This window comes from Chiloscyllium punctatum, chromosome 25, assembly GCF_047496795.1.
Source record: "Chiloscyllium punctatum isolate Juve2018m chromosome 25, sChiPun1.3, whole genome shotgun sequence".
In the NCBI taxonomy this organism is placed as follows: Eukaryota; Metazoa; Chordata; class Chondrichthyes; order Orectolobiformes; family Hemiscylliidae; genus Chiloscyllium; species Chiloscyllium punctatum.
Window position 1 is genome coordinate 20,608,145 of NC_092763.1, and position 22,388 is coordinate 20,630,532.

At 42.5% G+C, this 22,388-nt stretch overlaps 1 protein-coding gene across 1 annotated transcript in view; it reads right to left on the reverse strand.

The window, feature by feature from the left end:
• LOC140495617 (sodium- and chloride-dependent neutral and basic amino acid transporter B(0+)-like) overlaps positions 1 to 22,388 on the reverse strand; it is a 91,135-nt gene that overhangs the window by 59,096 nt on the left and 9,651 nt on the right. Inside the window, exons 2-4 of the mRNA XM_072594616.1 lie at positions 20,862 to 21,015; positions 10,016 to 10,147; positions 3,899 to 4,066 (exon numbers count right to left, since the gene is read on the reverse strand). Of these exons, the coding sequence (XP_072450717.1) occupies positions 3,899 to 4,066; positions 10,016 to 10,147; positions 20,862 to 21,015 (454 nt within the window). The remainder of the gene's footprint in view (positions 1 to 3,898; positions 4,067 to 10,015; positions 10,148 to 20,861; positions 21,016 to 22,388) is intronic.

A 22,388-nucleotide genomic window follows, 5' to 3' on the forward strand; every position in this document is an offset into this window, starting at 1 on the left:
TAAGATAAAAGGTAGGGAGGAAGGACTTGGGGGAGAGGCGTTGGAAATGCGACAGGTGGAAGGAGGTCAAGGTGAGGGTGATAGGCCAGAGTGGGGTGGGGCGGAGAGGTCAGAAGAAGATTGCAGGTTAGGAAGGCGGTGCTGAGTTCGAGGGATTTGACTGAGGCAAGGTGGTGGGAGGGGAAATGAGGAAACTGGAGAAATCTGAGTTCATCCCTTGTGGTTGGAGGGTTCCTAGGCGGAAGATGAGGCGCTCTTCCTCCAACCGTCGTGTTGCTGTGGTCTGGCGATGGAGGAGTCCAAGGACCTGCATGTCCTTGGTGGAGTGGGAGGGGGAGTTGAAGTGTTGAGCCACGGAGTGGTTGGACACCTGGACCAACCATCCCAACATATTAATAACTGGTTAGAACAAAAAAAGGTATAGTGGCTGAGGAATGGCAGAAAACTAATTTTAGCCCTATATTTGAGGAGGGAGAGAGAACATGTCCAGAAAATTATCAACCTGTCAGCTTGATACCATTAGGAAGAAAGTTATAGCATCTCCAATAAATGAGAGATAGAAGAACATCTGGGAATAAAAAGGTAACACAACTTTTATAATATGCCCCATATTAGGTAAAGGAAAATGGAAATGGGGGCAAATGGTAGCATTGATTGGCTGGCTGGCTTTAAAACTGAAAGCAGAGTGAGGACAGAGGGATGTTATTCAGTCTGGTAGAATGTAGAAATTAATGTTCTATAATGATCTGCTGTAGTGCAGTTCACAATTTACATGAGTTATTTGGACAAATTTATAAATTTGTACCTGACAACAAATTGAGGTGAACTACAACAATTTTCAGTAGAATATTAATAAAACTTGCTGACTGAACAGATAATTGGTGAATGAAATTAAGCATGAAGAAATGTATTCTGATACATGTTGCTGGCAAGAACAGGGAAGCCACTTATTACCTAGAAGGTACAAGCCCAAGAAGGAGAAGGAACAAAAATACCAAATAGGTTTTAATGGAGTGGACACAGAGGTAATTTTATTTTGGGATGAAGAGTGTATTGCAGCCCTCAATATAGGTGATCACCACAAAATTCAATCAAAATTTCAGAAGAAATGTCTGCACCCAGAGTGGTAAGAATGAGGAAATTGCTACCACAGGAAATTGAGGCAAGAGTTGCAAATGTGTTTAAGAGATGCATTTCCACATTGTAGGGATTCCATTCTAATCTATTCTATTCATATAATACAATCAGACGAGAAGAAGAAACAATATGTTTACAATGGGAGATCAGATGAGAAAAGGTGGAGAGAGGCTTACTTGGGAGAGCAGTATTACCATGGACTTGTTGAGCCAAATGACCTGCTCTGTGCCATATTTTCTATATAATCCTGTATAATTACTTTGAGAGAGATAGGTTAGCCATCCACTATGCTAACCACACACACACACACACATGATCCTCTATTGAGGCAAACTTGCGTTTTGCAAACTGCTGCACACTGCAATTATGTGGATGAGCAGCCAGTAAGATGTTGAGCTGCTGTCTGTCCCAACACAGCTGGGCACAGTCAGCACAGTGCAATGCAATTCCCTGTCTAAAGACTGGCATTAGTATGGCAATTTTTTGCATTTCAATTTGATGAAAAGACAATTCAGAAGACGCATAAACAGGATGTCAAACTTTCATGGCCCATTTTGTCCTCCAATCCAAGATGTATTTAAAACCCGAAGTTTATTGAATTCTTCACATGAGAAACATCAGAGGTCATTATTTTCTTCACAGCTTTTAAAGTTTTAAAACCAATGTTTATTATAAAAGTCCAGTGACTCAGTAATAATATTCTTGCTGCATAAAGTCATAGAGTCAGAGAGATGTACAGCATGGAAGCAGACCCTTTGGTCCAACCCGTCCAAGCCAACCAGATTTCCCAACCCAATCTAATTCCACCTGCCAGCACCCGGCCCATATCCCTCCAAACCCTTCCTATTCATATACCCATCCAAATACCTTTTAAATGTCACAATTGTACCAGCCGCCACCACTTCCTCTGGCAGCTCATTCCATACACGTACCACCCTCTGCGTGAAAAATTTACCCCTTAGATCTCTTTTATATCTTTCCCCTCTCACCCTAAACCTATGCCCTCTAGTTCTGGACTCCCCGACCCCAGGGAAAAGACTTTGCCTATTTACCCTATCCATGCGCCTCATAATTTTGTAAACCTCTATAAGTTCACCCCTCAGCCTCCGACACTCCAGGGGAAACAGCCCCAACCTGTTCAGCCTCTCCCTGTAGCTCAGATCCTCCAACCCTGGCAACATCCTTGTAAATCTTTTCCAAACCCTTTCAAGTTTCACAAAATCTTTCTAATAGGAAGGAGACCAGAATTGCACTCAATATTCCCACAGTGGCCTAACCAATGTCCTGTACAGCTGCAACATGACCTCCCAACTCCTGTACTCAATACTCTGACCAATAAAGGAAAGCATACCAAACACCTTTCTCACTATCCTATATACCTGTGACTCCACTTTCAAGCAGCTACGAACCTGCACTCCAAGGTCTCTTTGTCCAGCAACACTCCCTAGGACCTTACCATTGAATGTACAAGTCCTGCTAAGATTTGCTTTCCCAAAATGCAGCACCTCGCATTTATCTGAATTAAACTCCATCTGCCACTTCTCAGCCCATTGGCCCATCTGGTCCAGATCCTGTTGTAATCTGAGGTAAGCCTCTTCACCACTATACCTCTAATTTTGGTGTCATCTGCAAACTTATTAACTATACCTCTTATGCCCGCATCCAAATCATTTATGTAAATGATAAAAAGTAGAGGACCCAGCACCGATCCTTGTGGCACTCCACTGGTCACAGGCCTCCAGTCTGAAAATAACCCTTCACCACCACCCTCTGTCTTCTACCTTTGAGCCAGTTCTGTATCCAAATGGCTAGTTCTCCCTGTATTCCGTGAGTTCTAACCTTACTAATCAGTCTCCCATGGGGAACCTTGTCGAACGCCTTACTGAAGTCCATATAGATCACATCTACTGCTCTGCCCTCATCAATCCTCTTTGTTACTTCTTCAAACAACTCGATCAAGTTTGTGAGACATGATTTCCCATGCACAAAGCCATGTTGATTTTCCCTAATCAGTCCTTGCCTTTCCAAATACATGTATATCCTGTCCATCAGGATTCCTTCCAACAACTTGCCCACCACCGAGGTCAGGTTCATGGGTCTATAGTTCCCTGGCTTGTCTTTACCACCCTTCTTAAACAGTGGCACCACGTTTGCCAACCTCCAGTCTTCCGGCACCTCACCTGTGACTATCGATGATACAAATATCTCAGCAAGAGGCCCAGAATCACTTCTCTAGTTTTCCACAGAGTTCTCGGGTACACCTGATCAGGTCCTGGGGTCTATCCGCCTTTACCCGTTTCAAGACATCCAGCACTTCCTCCTCTGTAATCTGGACATTTTGCAAGGTGTCACCATATATTTCCCTACAGTCTATATCTTCCATATCCTTTTCCACAGTAAATACTGATGCAAAATATTCATTTAGTATCATCCCCATTTTCTGCAGCTCCACACAAAGGCCACCTTGCTGATCTTTGAGGGGCCCTATTCTCTCCCTGGTTACCCTTTTGTACTTAATATATTTGTAAAAACCCTTTGGATTCTCCTTAATTCTATTTGCCAAAGCTATCTCATGTCCCATTTTTGCCCTCCTGATTTCCCTCTTAAGTAAATGCCTACTTCCTTTATACTCTTGTTTCTATTCAGTATTTCTGCTAGACAACACAATAAAGATGATCACTGGAACAATCGGCTATTTTTGCACTGACAGATCAACAGAATGAAATATGAACAATATCCCCAACAGAAGTGAACATTGTACCTTTGGGAGTTCTGCTGCATTTCTCATCTGCTCCCCACCAACTGAAGCAGTCTGACCATGGCAGGGGTGATTGGAAGGAAGCAAACAGGTAGTACAGACTGTAGGCAAGGACACAGGAGTAGGTAATTTTTCCGAAGAATCCTTTTACTACCAAAGTTATGCCCACACCTTAAAGAAGGAACATAAATTTAGATTGAAACTGCAATAAATTCCTTCACATAATTTCAGCTTGTCGACAAACCAACCTTGTCTCATTGCCAGTCACCATTGCAATTTCTGCAGTTAGAATCATAGAATCCCAACAGTGTGGAAACAGCCCATTCAGCCCATCGAATACACATCAGCCTTCTGAAGAGAACCCCACCCAGACCTGCCCCATTCCTGTAATCCTGCATCGCCCATGGATGATCCATCTAGCCTGCACACTATGGGCAATTTAGCATGGTCAATTTATTTACCCTGCCCATTTTTGGACTGTGGGAGGAACCCAGAGCAAACTCACACAGACACAAGGACAATGTACAAACTCCACACAGACAGTCGTCCAAGCGCTGAATCGAACCTGGGTCCCTGGTGCTGAGGCAACAGTGCTAAACCACTGAGTCACTGTGCTGCCCAGTTATTTGCATTTCCATCATTCTCTGGAATTATATCACATTTGAGAATTAGCTATCCCACCAACTTCACTGTGAAGATATATGTTTCTAATTGTAGAAATGTATAAATATGAAATTCCACCGACTTCAGGGGTGTTTAACAACACTTGATTGGTGAAAAAGAACCCTTGTGTATCAACTTCAGATGCCATATCTTCATTACATTTGCTTATAATCCTGAAAATTATTGGCTGATATTGGGATTTTCAGGGCCCTTTGAAGACACCACTGTATCAGTTCCATATTTTACAAGGATGTGATAATATGCTGAGGTTATATATGTGTGGATATGACAAAATGCAAGATAAATCAAGATCCAATAGACTGAGGCCTAATTTTGGCAATGACAGAGACATCTTTGTTGTTGCAAAAATACCAGATGTTAGTGGGAATTCGAAGTGCTATTTCTGATACTGGTGTTTCTGTTTTTGCTGTTTTTTGACTGTGGGTAGTTCATGCATGTCTGGCTCCTGAAGGCAGATGGTCATTTGAATGACCAGTTAACAGCAGGTCTGTTTTCAGTTTTTTTTTGGATGTCAGGTACTGTTTTGGAAGTTTGAAGTACCCCTCTGGATATAGTCTCAGCCTTGGGGATGGGAGTGTGGGATTGTTTTCTGGAGGCGAATGTATGCTACCCTTTGGGTTTGGCATCAGCATGCTCTTTGAAACTGTTAACTATGGAAATAATGTGCATATAAGGTAAATAGACTCGGTGGAACTGTTGGACTTGTTTGGACCTGTCAAGGATTGTTGCAAAGTGTCGCGAAGTGTCAACAAGTGTCGAATGATGTCAATTGAAGAAGTGTCAATATTGCCCATGACTACCCATCTATCAAGAAGCATCAGCAAGATCAAATGTGTTTTAATGAATAAAATTGTAATCTCAGTATAGAACTCTAAGTAATAAAACTATGTTTTTCTTTAATGTGGTATTGGTGTCAGATGTCAGATACCAGATGTCAGAACCTGTCAAAATCACAGTTGCTGTTGGTGTAATGCCTCTGGTTCAATCCCGGGGCCTAATGGAGATATGTGTGGCATCTCAGAATCAGTAATAATTCTGATAATTAAGATGATGACTGATGTCAGGACAATCCACTGAAACATTCATTACCCCACTGATCCAGATAGTTGTTCTGAGTGTGTCAGAGATGTGGGGCTAGAGGTGTATACAAAGTTCCATTAGGTATAGAGTATGATAGATTGTATACATGTGGCCTGAAAAGCTCAGGACAATGAATGTGAAACTGATCTACAACCACCTCCAATAGATCTCAGAAGGTGTGTGTTCATGATACATTGGATTGACAAGCAGGAGGCTGGAAGAACACAGCACGCCAGGCAGCATCAGGAGATAGATAAGGGTCCTGAAGAGTCCTAAAGAAGGGTTACACCCAAAACATTGACTTCTCCACCTCCTGATGCTGCCTGGCTTGCCTTGTCAGGCTGAGGTGCTCCATGGAACCTAAATGTTTCCATCATCTACTCATGCCTTCAATTCACGAATTCGTAGTGATGTAGATTGACCATCAAAAGAGTGTCTACTGACTCCAGTGAGGAACTCCACCTTGGATTCTCTCCTATCCAAGTGGACATTCTTCATCAGGCAGAAATTAACCACCTTGGGTCATCTTTGATGAATCACATTCAAGATGCAGACCTCACGATTGGTAACTAGGTAAAATTGTCACCTCTGCATATAGAAATTTAAGACTTCTATGGTCTATTTTGTTGACAGGCATTCTTTGTGGGCTTTAATGTAGTGTTATCTTGTAGGTCTGATATCTGCTCAGATTAGACATTGGGTTTTCATGTCCTCAAGTTATGTGAGTGACTATAGACACTAAACCTCTGAAGCAATGCTATTTTTCCCAAAAGTCTGGGACCATGAGCACAGGGCTTTATATGGTGTTTGGCCCCAGTTTCTGAAAGTTCCTCTATCTTAAGGATCCATTTCAATGATGGTTTCATTTCAATGAGGGGGGGGTGGGGCAGTAAGGTAATAAAGGTATTTAAAAAAAAAAGTCCAAAAATGTTCTGAGTTGCTCATTATCTTGAATTGGACTAGACCTTTTAGAATTTCAACTTTCTGTACCTAATGTATTTATTCTCCACAAACACAAGGATCTACTTGACATGTGCCCAAAATTCATTCTCAGTCGAGTAATGCCTGCTCTCATGAAGAAATGAACCTCAGCCAATCTTAACTGTAGGTATTTATAACCAACCTGTCCAGGATCTAGACAAGCCATTTTCTATTTCAATATCCTATTAAAGGGGTCAATACCCTTTGGCCAGATTCAAGTTTGTGAATCGGCTGTTCCCAATTTTGAACCAACTTATCCAACTGCCCCATCAAGTAAGCACCTCACATCAGCTTCTGGATGTCATTATATAACTGTCAGTTCCTGTTCAGGTTTCAGAATGAATATAATACATCTACTCCATTTGCACTGTAATTCTTCCCTCACATTCTCCTAGTTTCTGTCCTTTTTTGGCTTTTGGGATTTGACAAAAATTTGATAACTTTTATTATGACTGAGTAGTGTTACCATGTCATTGTAAACCTCTGTCATCAGCTGTGTCAAGCTGTCAAAGTACTATTGTCTAGGTACCATGTCCTAAACCCATTTATACCGATTACTAATCAGTTGACTGGGAAAATGAACATTTCTCTGTTCCCTGGGATCAAGGTGTCTCAGTAGTTCGTCCATCCCCATAAGATCCTTTCTCTTTCTCTATCTGTCTCCCTCTTCATCACTCCAGGGTATAAACAAACAAGCAGAAATTGCGAGAAACTCAGCAGGTCTGGCAGCATCTGTGAAGAAAGACAGTTTGAGTCGAAATGTTAACTCTGTTTTCTCTTCACACATGCCAACCCTGCTGAGTTTCTCCTTCGATTTCTGCTTTTGTTGGTTCAGATCTTTAGCATCCGCAGTTCTTTATTGATTACCTGGATTCTGTGCTTTGGATTTTCTGACCATGGACTTGTCATTATGTTGGGCTCTTGGATTGTCTTGGAACAGTTTGCTTCCTACTAATCCTCATGTCAAAGGCTCCATGAGGAAGTCATTCATCTAACATCTCAAACAGGGCAAAGCCTATAGTTTCCCATGACAGCCCACAAGAGAAATAGCAAGAGGGTACAATATTTTCTCTTCATTCCCCAAAACCAATTTTAGCACAATCTTAAGGGTTATATGGGGCTTCTTTGGAAGACAATCTACTTGAGAGTGCTGTACAGACACGTATGTGAGGAATAAGAAAATGATCAAAGAAAGAGTAGGGCCGATCAGGGATAGCATAGGGAACTTGTGTATAGAGTCTGAGGAGGTAGGGGAAGCCCTAAATGAGTTTTTTGCTTCTGTCTTTACTAAAGAAAAGGACCTTGTAGTGAATGAAACCATTGAGGAGCAAGTAAGCATGCTGGAACAGATAGAGATTGAGGAAGCTGATGTTTTGAAAATGTTGACAAATATTAAGATTGACAAGTTGCCAGGGCCAGACCAGATTTGTCCTTGGTTGCTTTGGGAAGTGAGAAATGTGATTGCTTTGCCACTTGCGAAGATCTTTGCATCCTCACTCTCCACCAGAGTCGTACCGGAGGACTGGAGGGAGGCAAATATAATTCCTCTCTTCAAGAAAGGAAATAGGGAAATCCCCGGCAATTACAAACCAGTCAGCCTCACGTCTGTCATCTGCAAGGTGTTAGAAAGGATTCTGAGGGATAGGATTTATGACCATCTAGAAGAGCATGGCTTGATTAAAGTCAGCACGGCTTTATGAGGGGCAGGTCATGCCTCACAAATCTTATTGAGTTCTTTGAGGATGTTACTAGACAAGTTGATAAGGGTTGAGCGGTGGATGTTGTGTATTTGGACTTCAGTAAGGCATTTGATAAGGTTCTCCATGGTAGGCTTGTTCAGAAGGTCAGGAGGAATGGGATACAAGGAAACTTAGCTGTCTGATACAGAATTGGCTGGTCGACAGAAGACAGCGAGTGGTAGTGGAAGGAAAGTATTCTGCCTGGAAGTCAGTGGTGAATGCTGTTCCACAGGGCTCTGTTCTTGGGCCTCTACTCTTTGTAATTTTTATTAATGACTTGGATGAGCAGATTGAAGGATGGGATAGCAAGTTTGCAGATGACACAAAGGTTGGAGGTGTCGTTGACAGTATAGAGGGCTGTTGTAGGCTGCAGCGTGACATTGACAGGATGCAGAGATGGGCTGAGAGGTGGCAGATGGAGTTCAACCTGGATAAATGCGAGGTGATGCATTTTGGAAGGTCAAATTTTTGGCAGTGTGGAGGAACAGCGGGATCTTGGTGTGCAGGTACATAGATCCCTTAAAATTGCCACCCAGGAGCACAGGGTTGTTAAGATAGCATATGGTGTTTTGGCTTTCATTAACAGGGGGATTGAGTTTAAGAGCCATGAGATCTTGTTGCAGCTCTATAAAACTTTGGTTAGACCGCACTTGGAATACTATGTCTAGTTCTGGTCGCCCTATTATAGGAAAGATGTGGATGCTTTGGAGAGGGTTCAGAGGAGGTTTACCAGGATGCTGCCTGGAATGGAGGGCTTATCTTATGAAAAGAGGTTGACTGAGCTTGGACTTTTTTCATTGGAAAAAAGAAGGAAGAGAGGGGACCTAATTGAGGTGTACAAGATAGTGAGAGGCATAGATAGAGTTGATATCCAGAAATGTTTTCCCAGGGCAGAAATTGTCATAGTTTTAAGCTGTTTGGCGGAAAGTATAAAGGGGATGTCAGAGACGGGTTCTTTACACAGAGAGTTGTGAGAGCATGGAATGCATTGCCAGCAGCAATTGTGGAAGCAAGGTCATTGGGGATATTTAAGAGACTGCTTGACATGCATATGGTCATAGAAATTTGAGAGTCCGTACATTAGGTTTACCTTACATGAGGATCAATGGTTGGCACAACATTGTGGGCTGAAGGGCCTGTTCTGTGCTGTTATGTTCAATGTTCTCTGTGTTTGATCTTTGCATTCTCAATTTGGAGCAGGATATCCAGTTCGTTTAAGACAACAAACAGAAAATTCTGGTTCCATTTATGGGTCACTGCCAGAAGAATATTTTCAATAATCCCCTTACTCAGGTTTTAGAGATTATGTTCCTTAATGGAATTGACTTTGATTATCATGCTTATGAAACTGTTCTATGATATATCAGAATGTCTTCCTTATTTCTCAAGCAGCCCTACTAGGTCTACATCAATTATTGAGAGAGAGGCCATTTAGAAAATTGTGATCAAAGAAAGGCAAACAAATCTACTCATTTTTAATATCTGCCTTTGTTTGAAGTACTGTCATGTCAGTGTGACAGCAGTATTTTTGCTAGGTTGGCTAACAATGTCACCTGATAATGAATGCAGTCAGTTTATTAATTTGTATTAAACATCTGAAAGGTTTCTAAGTCAGTGCTGATTAATGAATATTCACCTTGTAATATTGGCACAGCTTTCCACACTGCCACAGGCCCGAGGCTGGCAAACTGCCCAAGAGAAGACTCCAAGAAAAACAATGGCATCCCAGCAAATACCAACATAGTAAGATAGGGAATGAAGAATGCACCTGGAAAATATAGAATATGTTATTATCCCAGATATAGCTCTGACTGAACAGGTCAGAGGAGTGAGGACTGTAGATGCTGGAGATCAGAGTCGAGAGTGCAGCACTGGAAAAGCACAGCTGGTCAGGCAGCATCTGAGGAGCAGGAGTCGACGTTTCAGGCATAAGCCCTTCTTCAGGAATGCCAGCACCACACTCCCAACTCTGAATATGCACAAACCTGTTTTTATGAACCATAAGATTTATTTTTACAATTCTTTTACTGTTGCGGTCAGTCACTAAACATATTCAAAACAGCATTCTCTGAACTTACAAATGGCTCCTTTAGATTGTCCTACATTGTGTTCCAACTTGCGTACAAATCAACTTGTGAATAGGCTCAGGAATGGAACCTGTTGTCAACCCGTGGATGGCCTGTATTCCTTTCCTGACTCTTGAGATGCTCCTAACCACACCTCTACCTCTACATCTCAATTCCTTCACCCTCTGTCTGGCTCCTGAATTTGTCAATGGTCCCAGCTGTCTCAAATGCAAGTAATGTAATAAGTCAGTTTCCTGTTCCATTAGATTGGCACAACATACCTAGCAAAGGTGTATTTGCACACAGACACCTCAGAGCCATCGTTGTGAAATGCTACTTCCAATATAATTTACATGTTTGATATCTGACTAAAGATTTGACTCATGGCCTCGCTAACATAAAGTGACATTGAGTATTGTGTTGACAGGAATACCAAAGCCCATCAAGCAATCCATTGCCTTGACATAGTGCACACTCACTGACCAGAGAATATGCAGTGCTGGCACGTGCATTAATGTATTTCCTATAAATTATAGTGTGCAAGAAAGTCACTTATCAGGCAGAGTCTTAACAGGTTCTGAGCAATGGGCGTGATGGCAAGATGAGTGGTCGAATCAAGTGAGATGTTTAGCTCTTAACATCAGGAGCATCTCGCTGCCTCTTGTAAACATCTTTAATCAGCCTGATCGGACATGTTATTTTGGAAGACTTTATAGGGTAGGTAGGAATTTATACTAGCCTTCTTGGCCTATTGGCAGGTACATTACCACTATGCCACACTAATGGCATGGTGAGATTCTCACCGAGCAGCAGTGAGTTGCCAACTGAAACACATTTATTGCTTGTTAACAGTTCCACTTGTGGATAAAGAGGGGAGGTGGAAAAAGCACAGAAGGTCAAACAGCATCAGAAAAGGAGGGCAGTCAGAATTTCAAGTTGGAACCTTTCATCGGGACTGAAGTTTATTGGAGGCAGGAGAAGGGGTGTTTGGATTCAAATTTGAACAAGTAGACATGGAGGCAGGGGCAGCAGAAAAAGTGTTCAATATCGAGACGTGTGTGAAATTCATTGATATGTGGACACGGTGGAATGAAAGCGAGTCCTTTGCTGAGGACTGACTATTCTTCCTCAGTGAGGGAGAGGTCGGGAAGATGGTAAATACCCAACAGGGTTTGGGGCTGGGACCTCGTGTGAGTTGGGAGTGGGGGGATGAGAGGTTCCAACCTGAAATGTTGGCTTCCTTCCTCCTCTGATGCTGCTTGCCCTGTTGTGCTTTTTCCAGCTCCACTCTTTATTCACTCTGACTCTCCAACATCTGCAGTTCTTACTATCTGCAAGTAACAGTCCCACTTGCCATGAGTTGTGATCTCACCTAACTCACCGTACAAGCAAAAACAGAAAAGCTCAGCAGGTCTGGCAGTATCCGTGAAGAGAAATCAAAGTTAAAGTTTTGGGTCCGGTGAGCCATCCTTGGAACCCAAGACATTTACAGCATCCACAGTTCTTTCAGTTTTTATCACCTTACCAACAAATTGTCAGAAAACCAGACAGGTTGCCATGTTGGGCAGCAGTCCTCAGTCAAGGGCACGTACATCTTAAAATCATAGAGTTGTACAGCACGAAAACAGGTGCTATGATTCAACATATCCATGCTGACCAGACATCCTAATCTGATCAGGTTCAGTTTGCCAGCATTTGGCACCTATCCTTCTAAACCCATCCTATTCATAAACCTATCCAGATGCCTTTCAAATGCTGTAAATGTACCAGCCTCCACCACTTCCTCTGTCAGCTCATTCCATATCTGCACCATCCTCTGTGTAAAAAAATTGCTCCTTAGGTCCCTTTAATATCTTTCCCTCTCACCCCGAACCTATGCCGTCTAGTTCTGGCCTGCCCCACCCCAGGGAAAAGACTTTGTCTATTTATCCCTCCTATCTGGCAGCAGCATTCACGCCAATCTCACTGCATCGTTCATCAAGTAGTGGGACATGCCTGAACCAAAGTCCATAGGGGCACCCATTGGCGAGGAAAGTGGTGGGGACAATCTAGGTTCATCAAGTGCAGCTTCCTATCCCAGCCCCAAGTTTCATCCTACAGTCAGACATCGTATCAGGGTGGATGGCTTGGGTGATGACATATGGAAGAGTGGAGCCTTTGCCATGTATAGAATGGGTACCTAGCTAGAAGAGGTGGATGTTGGCAGTCCCAGTGGCATGTTACTGTCAGAGGACTACTCACTGTTGTCAAAATTGTGAAGATCATGGACAGGGCACAATGTTGAGATGAATGGTTGCAATAGACTCATGTTGGGAGGGGTAAATATGGCAAAGTGTGAGGGTGAGGGTTGCATCTGCCACCAGTCACTGGGACTTCAGCTGGGAAGCAGATTTGTCACCAACACATGTTATCTTGGCCACTAAGGCATGCAGCGTGCCTATTCCCTGGCATCCTTCAACATTGATTCTGTCTTTGTGTTGCACCTCTCTGACACTGGGAATCTCCATGAGATGCACACTTCTGTGCACAGCAGTGAAAATGAGGATTGTATTTTGTGGAACACATAACCCTGTTGGTCATCGCCCCCAAATATGCTTGGTATAATTTTCTTTTCCTTTTCCACCCACTCAGATTACAACAGGATCTTGACCAGATGGGCCAATGGGCTGAGAAGTGACAGATGGAGTTTAATTTAGATAAATTTGAGGTGCGGCATTTTGGGAAAGCGAATCATAGATGGACTTATACACTTAATGGTAAGGTCCTAGAGAGTGCTGCTGAACAAAAAGACCTTGGATTGAAGGTTCATAGCTCCTTGAAAGTGGAGTCACAGGTAGATAGGATAGTGAAGAAGGCATTTGGTATGCTTTCCTTTATTGTTCAGAGTACTGAGTACAGGAGATGGGAGGTCATATTGCAGCTGTACAGGACATTGGTTAGGTCACTTTTGGAATATTGCCTGCAATTCTGGTCTCCTTCCTATCGGAAGGATGTTGTGAAACTCGTAAGGTTTCAGAAAAGATTTATGAGGATGTTGCCAGGGTTGGAGGGTATGAGCTACAGGGAGAGCTTGAATAGGCTGAGGCTGTTGTCCCTGGAGCATTGGAGGCTGAGGGGTGATCTTTTTAAAGTTTATAAAGTCATGAGGGGCATGGATAGGATAAATAGACAAAGTCTTTTCCCTGGGATGGGGGAGTCCAGAACTAGAGGGCATAGGTTTTAAGGTGAGATGGGAAAGACATAAAAGAGACCTAAGGGGCAATTCTTTCATGCAGGGGTTGGTACATCTATGGAATGAGCTGCCAGAGGAAGTGGTGGAGGTTGGTACAATTGCAACATTTAAAAGGCAACTGGATGGGTATATGAATAGGAAGGGTTTGGAGGGATATGGGCCGGGTGCTAGCAGGTGGGAATAGATTGGGTTGGGATATCTGGTCAGAATGGATGAGTTGGACCAAAGGGTCTGTTTCTGTGCTGTACATCTCTATGACTCTATGACATACTCAGCTAGCACATACCGCAGATGGGGTGAAGGAAACCAGCTCCACAGTGAGCCTATTGGCCGTGGAAGCATGAGTGGGAAACCCCTGTAGTTTCGATCTGGGCAGGTCAGACATTCTGAGGGTTTTCTTGGCAGAGACAAGTGAACTATCCTGAGCTGGAACTGTCAATCGTCAAAGGGGCCCAGGCAGGGTGGATGTGGAGGAACTAGCTACCTCTGTAGGCTCCTCAGTGGACTCTCCATGTGGCTCCTCCTCCAGCTAGGTGTATTTCAGATCACCTTTAACTTTTATATTATTTTAACAATGTCTTTGTTTACTTACATATCTGCATATTTAGAAGAATCTTGACAGACACCATTCTCATCAGTTTCATCACCAATGCAGCTAAATGCAGCTTAAGATGCAATAGGCTATGATGTGTGAGCTCTTACTGCATTTTGAATACAATAATTGCAATAATTACAATATTTTTCTTTCCTCAAAGAGGAAAAGCCAGGGCTCACAATTGCTGATCACTGGCCAGATTATGAATGGAGGCTAGTGCAGCCAATGTGATGTTATGAGAGGTATTGAATTTGTGGCGTTTATTTATGAGGCTAACTAAATGCAAAGAACCCTGGCAAGCTTGTCTTAAAATCCCTAAATGTTGATTTTAGAACTTTGAATGTACAGTGAACCATTGATCTATAATTGCTTGTCACAACAAAGGTGAACTTTGACAGATGTGTCAATAATGGATGTTAATGCCATGTCCAGGTGCTGTGCCAATGTTGCACAGCTTTCTTATCAAAATGACAATCTTAACATTGTTCTGCTCGAAACTTAACATGAGGAGCAGAATGAGTTAAGTAGATGTTTTGCAGCTAGCTCCTATGCAATGGTTGCTAGGTAAAGGGTAGATGGGCAGTACTGGTCCTGCTATCACAAGAAGCAGGTGGAGGAGTCAGGACTATCACAGAAATGGGCTAAGAAAGCAGTGTGTCCAGGGCAGGAGGCAATGACCTATTTCCGCACAGTGCTCAATAAACCTCAGGGTATTTCCACAGCCAGTGAAGGAAGCAGGTAAGAGTCATAGAGTAAAACAAAACAGGAACAGACCCTTTGCTCCAACTCATCCATGTTGACCAGATAACCTAAATTAATCCAGTCTTATTTGCCACCATTTTCTGCAAATTCACCTCTCCCATTACCCCCTGATCTGTTGGACTTATCCTCACTCAGCATATTGCGTTGAACATACAATGCTAGCCACAAGCTTGAGGGGCCTTCCTATCTTTCAACCCATCACCTCAATTACAGACTAGACACCAGCAATGATAGCTCCATAGTACACCCTATTCATGTGGGTGGCACGGCGGCACAGTGGTTAGCACTGCTGCCTCACAGCGCCAGAAACCCAGGTTCAATTCCCACCTTGGGCGACTGCCTGTGTAGAGTTTGCACATTCTCCCTGTGTCTGCATGGGTTTCCTCTGGATGCTCCGGTTTCCTCCCACAGTCCAAAAAGATGCGCAGGTTAGGTGAATTGGCCATGCTAAATTGCCCCTAGTGTTAGGTGTAGGGGAATGGGTCTGGGTGGGTTGCTCTTCGGAGGGTTGGTGTGGACTTGTTGGGCTGAAGGGCCTGTTTCCACACTGTAAGTAATCTAACCTAATCATGTACCCATCAGATGCCTTTTAAATGTTGTAATTGTACCAGCCTCCACCATCACCTCTGACAACTCATTCCATACACGCACCATCCTCTGTGCGAAACGTTACCCCTCAGGTCCCTTTCAAACCTTTCTCCTCTCACCTTAAATCTGTACCCTCTACCTTTGGTCTCCCTTACCCTGGGAAAAAAAGAACTTTGGCTATTTAATCTATCCATTCTCTTCATGATTTTATAAACATCTGTAATATCACCCCCCTCAGCTTCCGACCCTCCAGGGAAAATACCCCAGCCTATTCAGCCTCTCCCTATAGCTCAAACCCTCCAACACTAGCAACATCCTTGCAAATATTTTCTGCATCCTTTCAAGTTTCACAATACCAATAACTCAGTCAGTTACAGAACAACAGGAGGGAGACTGACCACTCAAATGCAAAGAAAGCAAACAGTATTCCAGGAATCATTAATAGGGACATAGAGTGCAAGAGCATAAAATTAAGATGAACTTCTCTTGGACACTGGTTAAACTTCAGCTGCAGTATTGTGGCCAGGTCTGGAAAGATATGAGTTGGTGTGAGTGCAGAAGAGATTTAAATAATAATCCCAGAGATAAGTCACTTCAATTATGAGGACAGATGGGAGGAATGAGGAAGGATGTTGTGAAACTTGAAAGGGTTCAGAAAAGATTTACAAGGATGCTTCCCAGGTTGGAGGACTGGAGCTACAGGAGAGGCTGAATAGAATGGAGCTGTTTTCCCTGGAGCGTCAGAGGCTGGCGGGTGACCTTATAGAGGTTTATAAAATCATGAGGGGCATGGAAGGATAAATAGACAAAGCCTTTTCCCTGGGGTGGGGGAGTCCAGAGCTAGAGGGCATAGGCTTAGGGTGAGAGGGGAAAGATATAATAGAGACCAAAGGGGCAACTTTTTCACGCAGACGGTGGTGTGTGCGCGTGGAATGAGCTGCCAGAGGAAGTGGTGCAGGCTGATACAATTACAATATTTAAAAGTTAAAAATCACACACAACTAAGTTATATCCAACAGATTCATTTGGAAGCACTAGCTTTCGAGGCACTACCTCTTCATCAGGTGGTTGTTCCACAACCTGGTGTTATGTGATTTTTAACTTTGTCCACCCAGTCCAACATCGGCAACTCCAAAAATTTTAAAAGGCATCTGGATGGGTTTTTGAATAGAAAGGGTTTAGAGGGATATGGGCAAAGAGCTGGCAAATGGGACTAGATTAGTTTAGGATATCTGGTCAGCATGGACGAGTTGGACCGAAGGGTCTGTTTCCGAGCTGTACATTTCAATGACTCTATGACTCTATGACTGATTTCATCAGAGAAGCGAAGATGAAGGTGCAATTTGTTTGAGGTTTTCAAATTCCTGAAAGGACTGGACAGTGTGCATAAGCAGAAACTGTTCCCAATCATGGAAGGATTGAGAACCAGGTACCAAAGATTTGAAGTGTTTTGCAAAAAAAGCAAATGTAAGGTGAGAAAGAGGTTTTTTGCACAGTGGGTAGTTAGAGTATGGACTGTGGTGGAAATATTGAGACATTCAAGACAGCATAGGATGATGATTTAAATAGAAGCATTGGGCAGAGCGACAGGGGAAAAAGGCAAGAGATTGGCACGAAGTCAAAATGCTCAGCTAGCTGACATAGATGTGATGGGCAGAATGGTCTCTTTCTACACAGTGGCAATTCTATGATTCTGTCTATGGTTCTGTCCTCTAATATCTGAAATATTGTTGTACTGTGTGGGTAATGTGATTGACAGTCAATACATGACTAATTGCTGGGGCATATCTGAATCATTGATACCCTGAGTGAACCAATTTGAACCAATAGGGGCAGTAGGAACCCAGTGGAAGTGGTCGACAGGTAGAAGCTGTTTGTCACTGTCCATACTTGCTTGCAAACAGCAATCACAGGAGTTATTCTGGCCATTGAAAGCATAGAAAGCAAAAGAACCTATTGACAATTAATCACACTTTAATGAAATATATATATTTGCTGGATCTGTTCAAAATTGACAGGGATGGTGGACAGTGGGAGTAACAGAGGGCACAACATGAGGGAAAGGAGGTAAATGTTCACTCCCCTTAATCCTGCTCTATCAATTATCCCCTTGGCCTGCTCCACCATTTACCCCATGAACCTTCTTCCCTATTCATCTCATAGAATCACAGAATTGCTATGATGCAGAAGGCAGCAATTCAGGCCATAGTTCTAATGTTCTATCATCTCATGTCAATTTTCTGTCTTAGCTCATATTGCTGCACAACATGAATATTCAAACAATATCGCTGCTAAATTTCACAACTGAACCTGCATCCACTCCATTTCCAAGTAGCGCCATCCAGACCTATGGAAAATAAAGAGCATGAACGTATGGTAAGGGTTAAAGCATGAAGACCACTGACAACCTGTGTTCTGTGGAAGGCAGGATGGGATAACCATAGTGGAACATTCTTACACCAATTAGCAGAGTAAGGTTAAGGCTGAAAGGTCACTATGGCGAGATGAGATAACACAGTAATAAAGCAAGTTTCTCTGTTAAGTGTTATTATGACAGGATTGGGACAATAAGTACTTGGGACATGACATTAAAATATCTAATTAATAGTTAGTAGAGTCAGCTTGAGACAGGAGACTATTGTAACAGATGGAATAGCTAAATATCTATCATGACAGGTTAATCTGGAATTGAAGATCACTGTAGCACAGTTAGCAATAAATATCTAACCGTGAAATTAGAATAGCATTCGGTAGAATGTACAACTAAAGAGATAATGGGAACTAACATCACTGGTATATTGTGTAGCTAGAGTGAGGTACTTTGATTAATATAGTTGGACATGCCGATAAGCTAACAGAAACATGATAAAAAAAAAATCCACGGACCGTGAGCTTCGGGGGCATTTGAGAATCTGTTTTCTCAGTGTCACGGTTTTTTGTTTGCAAATAAAAGATCTACTTCTTGAACAACTCTCTGCATCTCCTGGTGGTTCTCTATATTTTCTCCACAACAACCCTTAAGATTGGCTGTGGAACTTTTTAAAAATTTCGCAACACACTTGCTTCATTTGCACATCAGTTTAAATTTACATTGAGATGTGCAAATCTTATAAAAACAGTTAATCAGAATTTTAGGGCCATCGTGTTCTTGTGAGGATGAAGGATAAGAATGGCAAAATGCGAGGACTCTGGATTAGTCAAAAAGCTTTTAAAAATATATAAAAGGTTTAAGAAATTGAAATCAGACAAGATCATTGAGGAAGGTAAAGGGAACAGGAAAGAACCTAAGAAATCAGAAGAGTTAAAAGGGCCATGAAATATTTTTGGCATATTAGGATTAAGGAGAATCCCAAGACATGTTATACATGTATTGGGAACAATGATTAGCTAGGGAAACTGCGGGCCCACTCAAGAACAATGGAGGGAATATATGCATGGAGCCAGAGGAAGTGGGTGAGGATTTTAATGGGTACTTCAACTGATATTCACCAAAGAGAGGGATGTAGATGATGGTAACATTAGGGAGGGATGTGTTGATATTCTAAAGCATATCAACGTATCAACAAATCTTCTCAAAACTTGTTAGCATGTCAACGATTAGAAGAAGGTGTTGGGGGCCTTCAAAAAAATATTAAGGCAGATCAGTCCCCAAGGCTGGATGGGATCTATGCCAAGATAATGAAAGAGACAAGGGAGGAAATTGCTGGGCCTTGACAGAGATCTTTGCATAAGCGAGTTCCCAGAAGACTGGAGAAAAGCCAATGTTGTTCTTTTATTTAAAGAAAGACAACAAGGATCATCCAGGAAATTATAGGCCAGTGAGCCTTAACATCTGTGGTGGGGAAATTATTGGAGAAGATTCTTAGGACTTATTACGGATAGTCAGCATGGCTTTACATAGGGGAGAGCTTGTTTCACAAATTTGATTGAGCTTTTTGAAAAGTGATGAAGATGATCAATAGGAAGGGGGCATGAACGTTGTCTACCTGGACTTGATTAAAACATCTGTCAAGGTCCTTTATTGTAGGTTGGTCCAGAAGATTAACACACATGGGAACTATAGTGAATTCTGAGTTAGAAACAAAATTGGCTTCATTATCAAAGACAGAGGGAAGCTGTGGACAGGTATTTTTCCGACCGGAGATTTGTGATCACTGGTTTTCCACAAGGATAACTGCTGGGACCTCTATTGTTTGTAATGTGTATAAATAATTTGGATGGAAATGTTTGTCGCCTGATTGGTGCTTTTGAAGACAATACGAGAATTGATGGAGTTGTGGATATTGAAGAAAGTTATCAAAGGACACAGCAGGATGTAGATCAGTTGGAAAATTGGGAAGAGAAATGGCGGATGGAGTTTAACATGGATAAGTGTGATCTTGCATTTTGGCAGGTCAAATGCAAGAGCAAAGTATACAGTAAATGGTAGGACCCTAAGAAGCATTGATATATAGAGGGATCTAGGGGTGCAAATGCATAGCTACCTGAAAGTGGCAATACAATTGGATAAGGTGGTAAAGAAGACATGAGGCATGCTTACTTTAATCAGTTGAGGGCATTGAGTATAAATGTTGGTAAGTCACGTTGCAGCTGTAGAAGACTTTAGTTCGGCCATGATTGGAATATTGTGAGCAGTTCAGGTTGCCATGGGTATGGAAAGGATGTTAAGGCTTTGGAGAGAATGCAAGACATGGATAGAGTGGATTGTTAGAGTTTGTATTCCAAAATGAAAATGTCAAATGTTAGGTTTAAGGTGAGAGGGGAAAGTCTAAAGGAGATGTGCAAGGATTTTTTTTTACACAGAGGATGGTAGGTGTCCAGAACATGCTACTATGGGAGGTGTCGGAAGTAAATATGATAACAACATTTAGACAGACCCATGATCAAACAAAGAATAGAATAATACAGACTATGTGCAGGCAGAAGGGATTAGTTTAGAATGACTTTATGGTTGGTACAGACATAGTGGACCCAGGGGGCCTGTTCCTGTGCTGTACTGCTCCATGTTCTACATTCTAGTTGGTGAGCTTAATGAATATATTTAATTAATAATAATGTCTAGTATAATAAACACTATCTGTATGATAGAGACCTGATCTCACTGTTAGCTGGATGGACAGCATAACTGTGGCTTACAGTTCCCTCTTTCATTGAATATAATATTTTTTGTCAATCAATGATTTGTCCCTATTATTTATGATTTTCTCTCATTCCTGTCATTCAGATTTCACAACATTACCTCCTCCATTTCTGTAAGCCAGGGCAGGGAATCTCCAGACATTGCCCAGACCCACCACACAGCCGATCGCAGAGAGCATGTAGTCAGTCTTTGAGGCCCAGTTCCCTCGCTCGACATTCTCATCACCTTCAGTCACTTCTTCATGACCAGCAGCCTGAGGGATAGAGAGAATTCAAAAATAATATGAGCAGAAACTACTGAAGGAACTCAGCAGTCATGGCAGCATCTGTGGAGGGAGAAGCACAGACATTGTTTTGAGTCTGGAAGACTCTACCAACACTTTCCGGGTTTTCTTTCAGGTTTCTAGCATTGGCAGTACTTTGCTTTTACTTTGGCTGATTCATAAATTGGATTTCCCAAGAATAGAAGGTATGAAAATCCTTCACACAGTACAGAAACACTGAGAAGAATCTTCCAGTATCTGAGCAATGTGGGTTATGGAGAGACTTATGTCAGAATTTGACACGAAGTCCAGAGAGAGCCATCTCAACACCAGAACATCTTGGCTTCATCGTCTATGTTTTTCACAAACGGCCTGGTGAGTTTCTCACGAGGCAATATTGAGTTACTAATTAAACACGATCATTGCTTGCTAAACAATCTGGAACAAGAGGTCATAATTTTAGATTTAAAACAGAGATGAGGAGGAATCACTTCTCTGAAAGGGTCTGTGGAATTCACTACCCCAGAGTGCAATGGACACTGGGACATTGATTAAACTCAAGGAGGAGCGAGACAGATTTTTAATTAGTAATGGGTTGAGTGATTATGGCGATCAGGCAGGAAAGTGGAGTTGAGGCCAAGATGCAATCAGCTATCATTGTATTAAATAGTGGAGCAGGCTCAAAGGGCTAAATTATCTACTCCTGCCCCTAGTTCTTTTGTAAAAACCTTGTTGAGATTCTAGTTCGCTTCTTTGACATTCAGCTTTCTAACTTAACAAACAAGCCAGATGTTAAGAAAGCTTGACATGGAAACCCAAGGAGCTGCTGGCAAATTCAGTTCGCTACTTGATCTGAAGGTTGAAAAGCCACACGAAAATCTCAGGCTGCACACCACAGGCACTGCTCACATCCAGGGACATCATTATCTGATATGAGCCAGCTTCTCTGAACCCTCAAAGCATATCTCTGAACGACATACAGAGCACCTCTGCACATCAATGCTACATCTCAGGCTGTACCACTAACTCTCATTGTAATGCTGCAGCAAGGAAATTGTGTGCTCATGGATATACACCCAGCTCATGGACTAGACAAGGCTGAGTCTCCATGCTCTTAACTCACTCACTCTTCTTGGTGCTCTGGTTTCCTCCCAAGGTCCAAAGATGTGCAGGAGAGGTGGATTGGCCATACTAAATTGCCGATAGTGTGCAGGGATATGCGGGCTACGTTGGATAGCCACGGAAATGGATGCTATAGAGATAGCAAAGGGGTTGGGTCTGGTTGGTTCTTTAGAGGGTTGGTGTGGATGCGACGGGCTGAATGGCTTGTTTCCACGCTACAGGGATTTTGTGATTCTATGTTG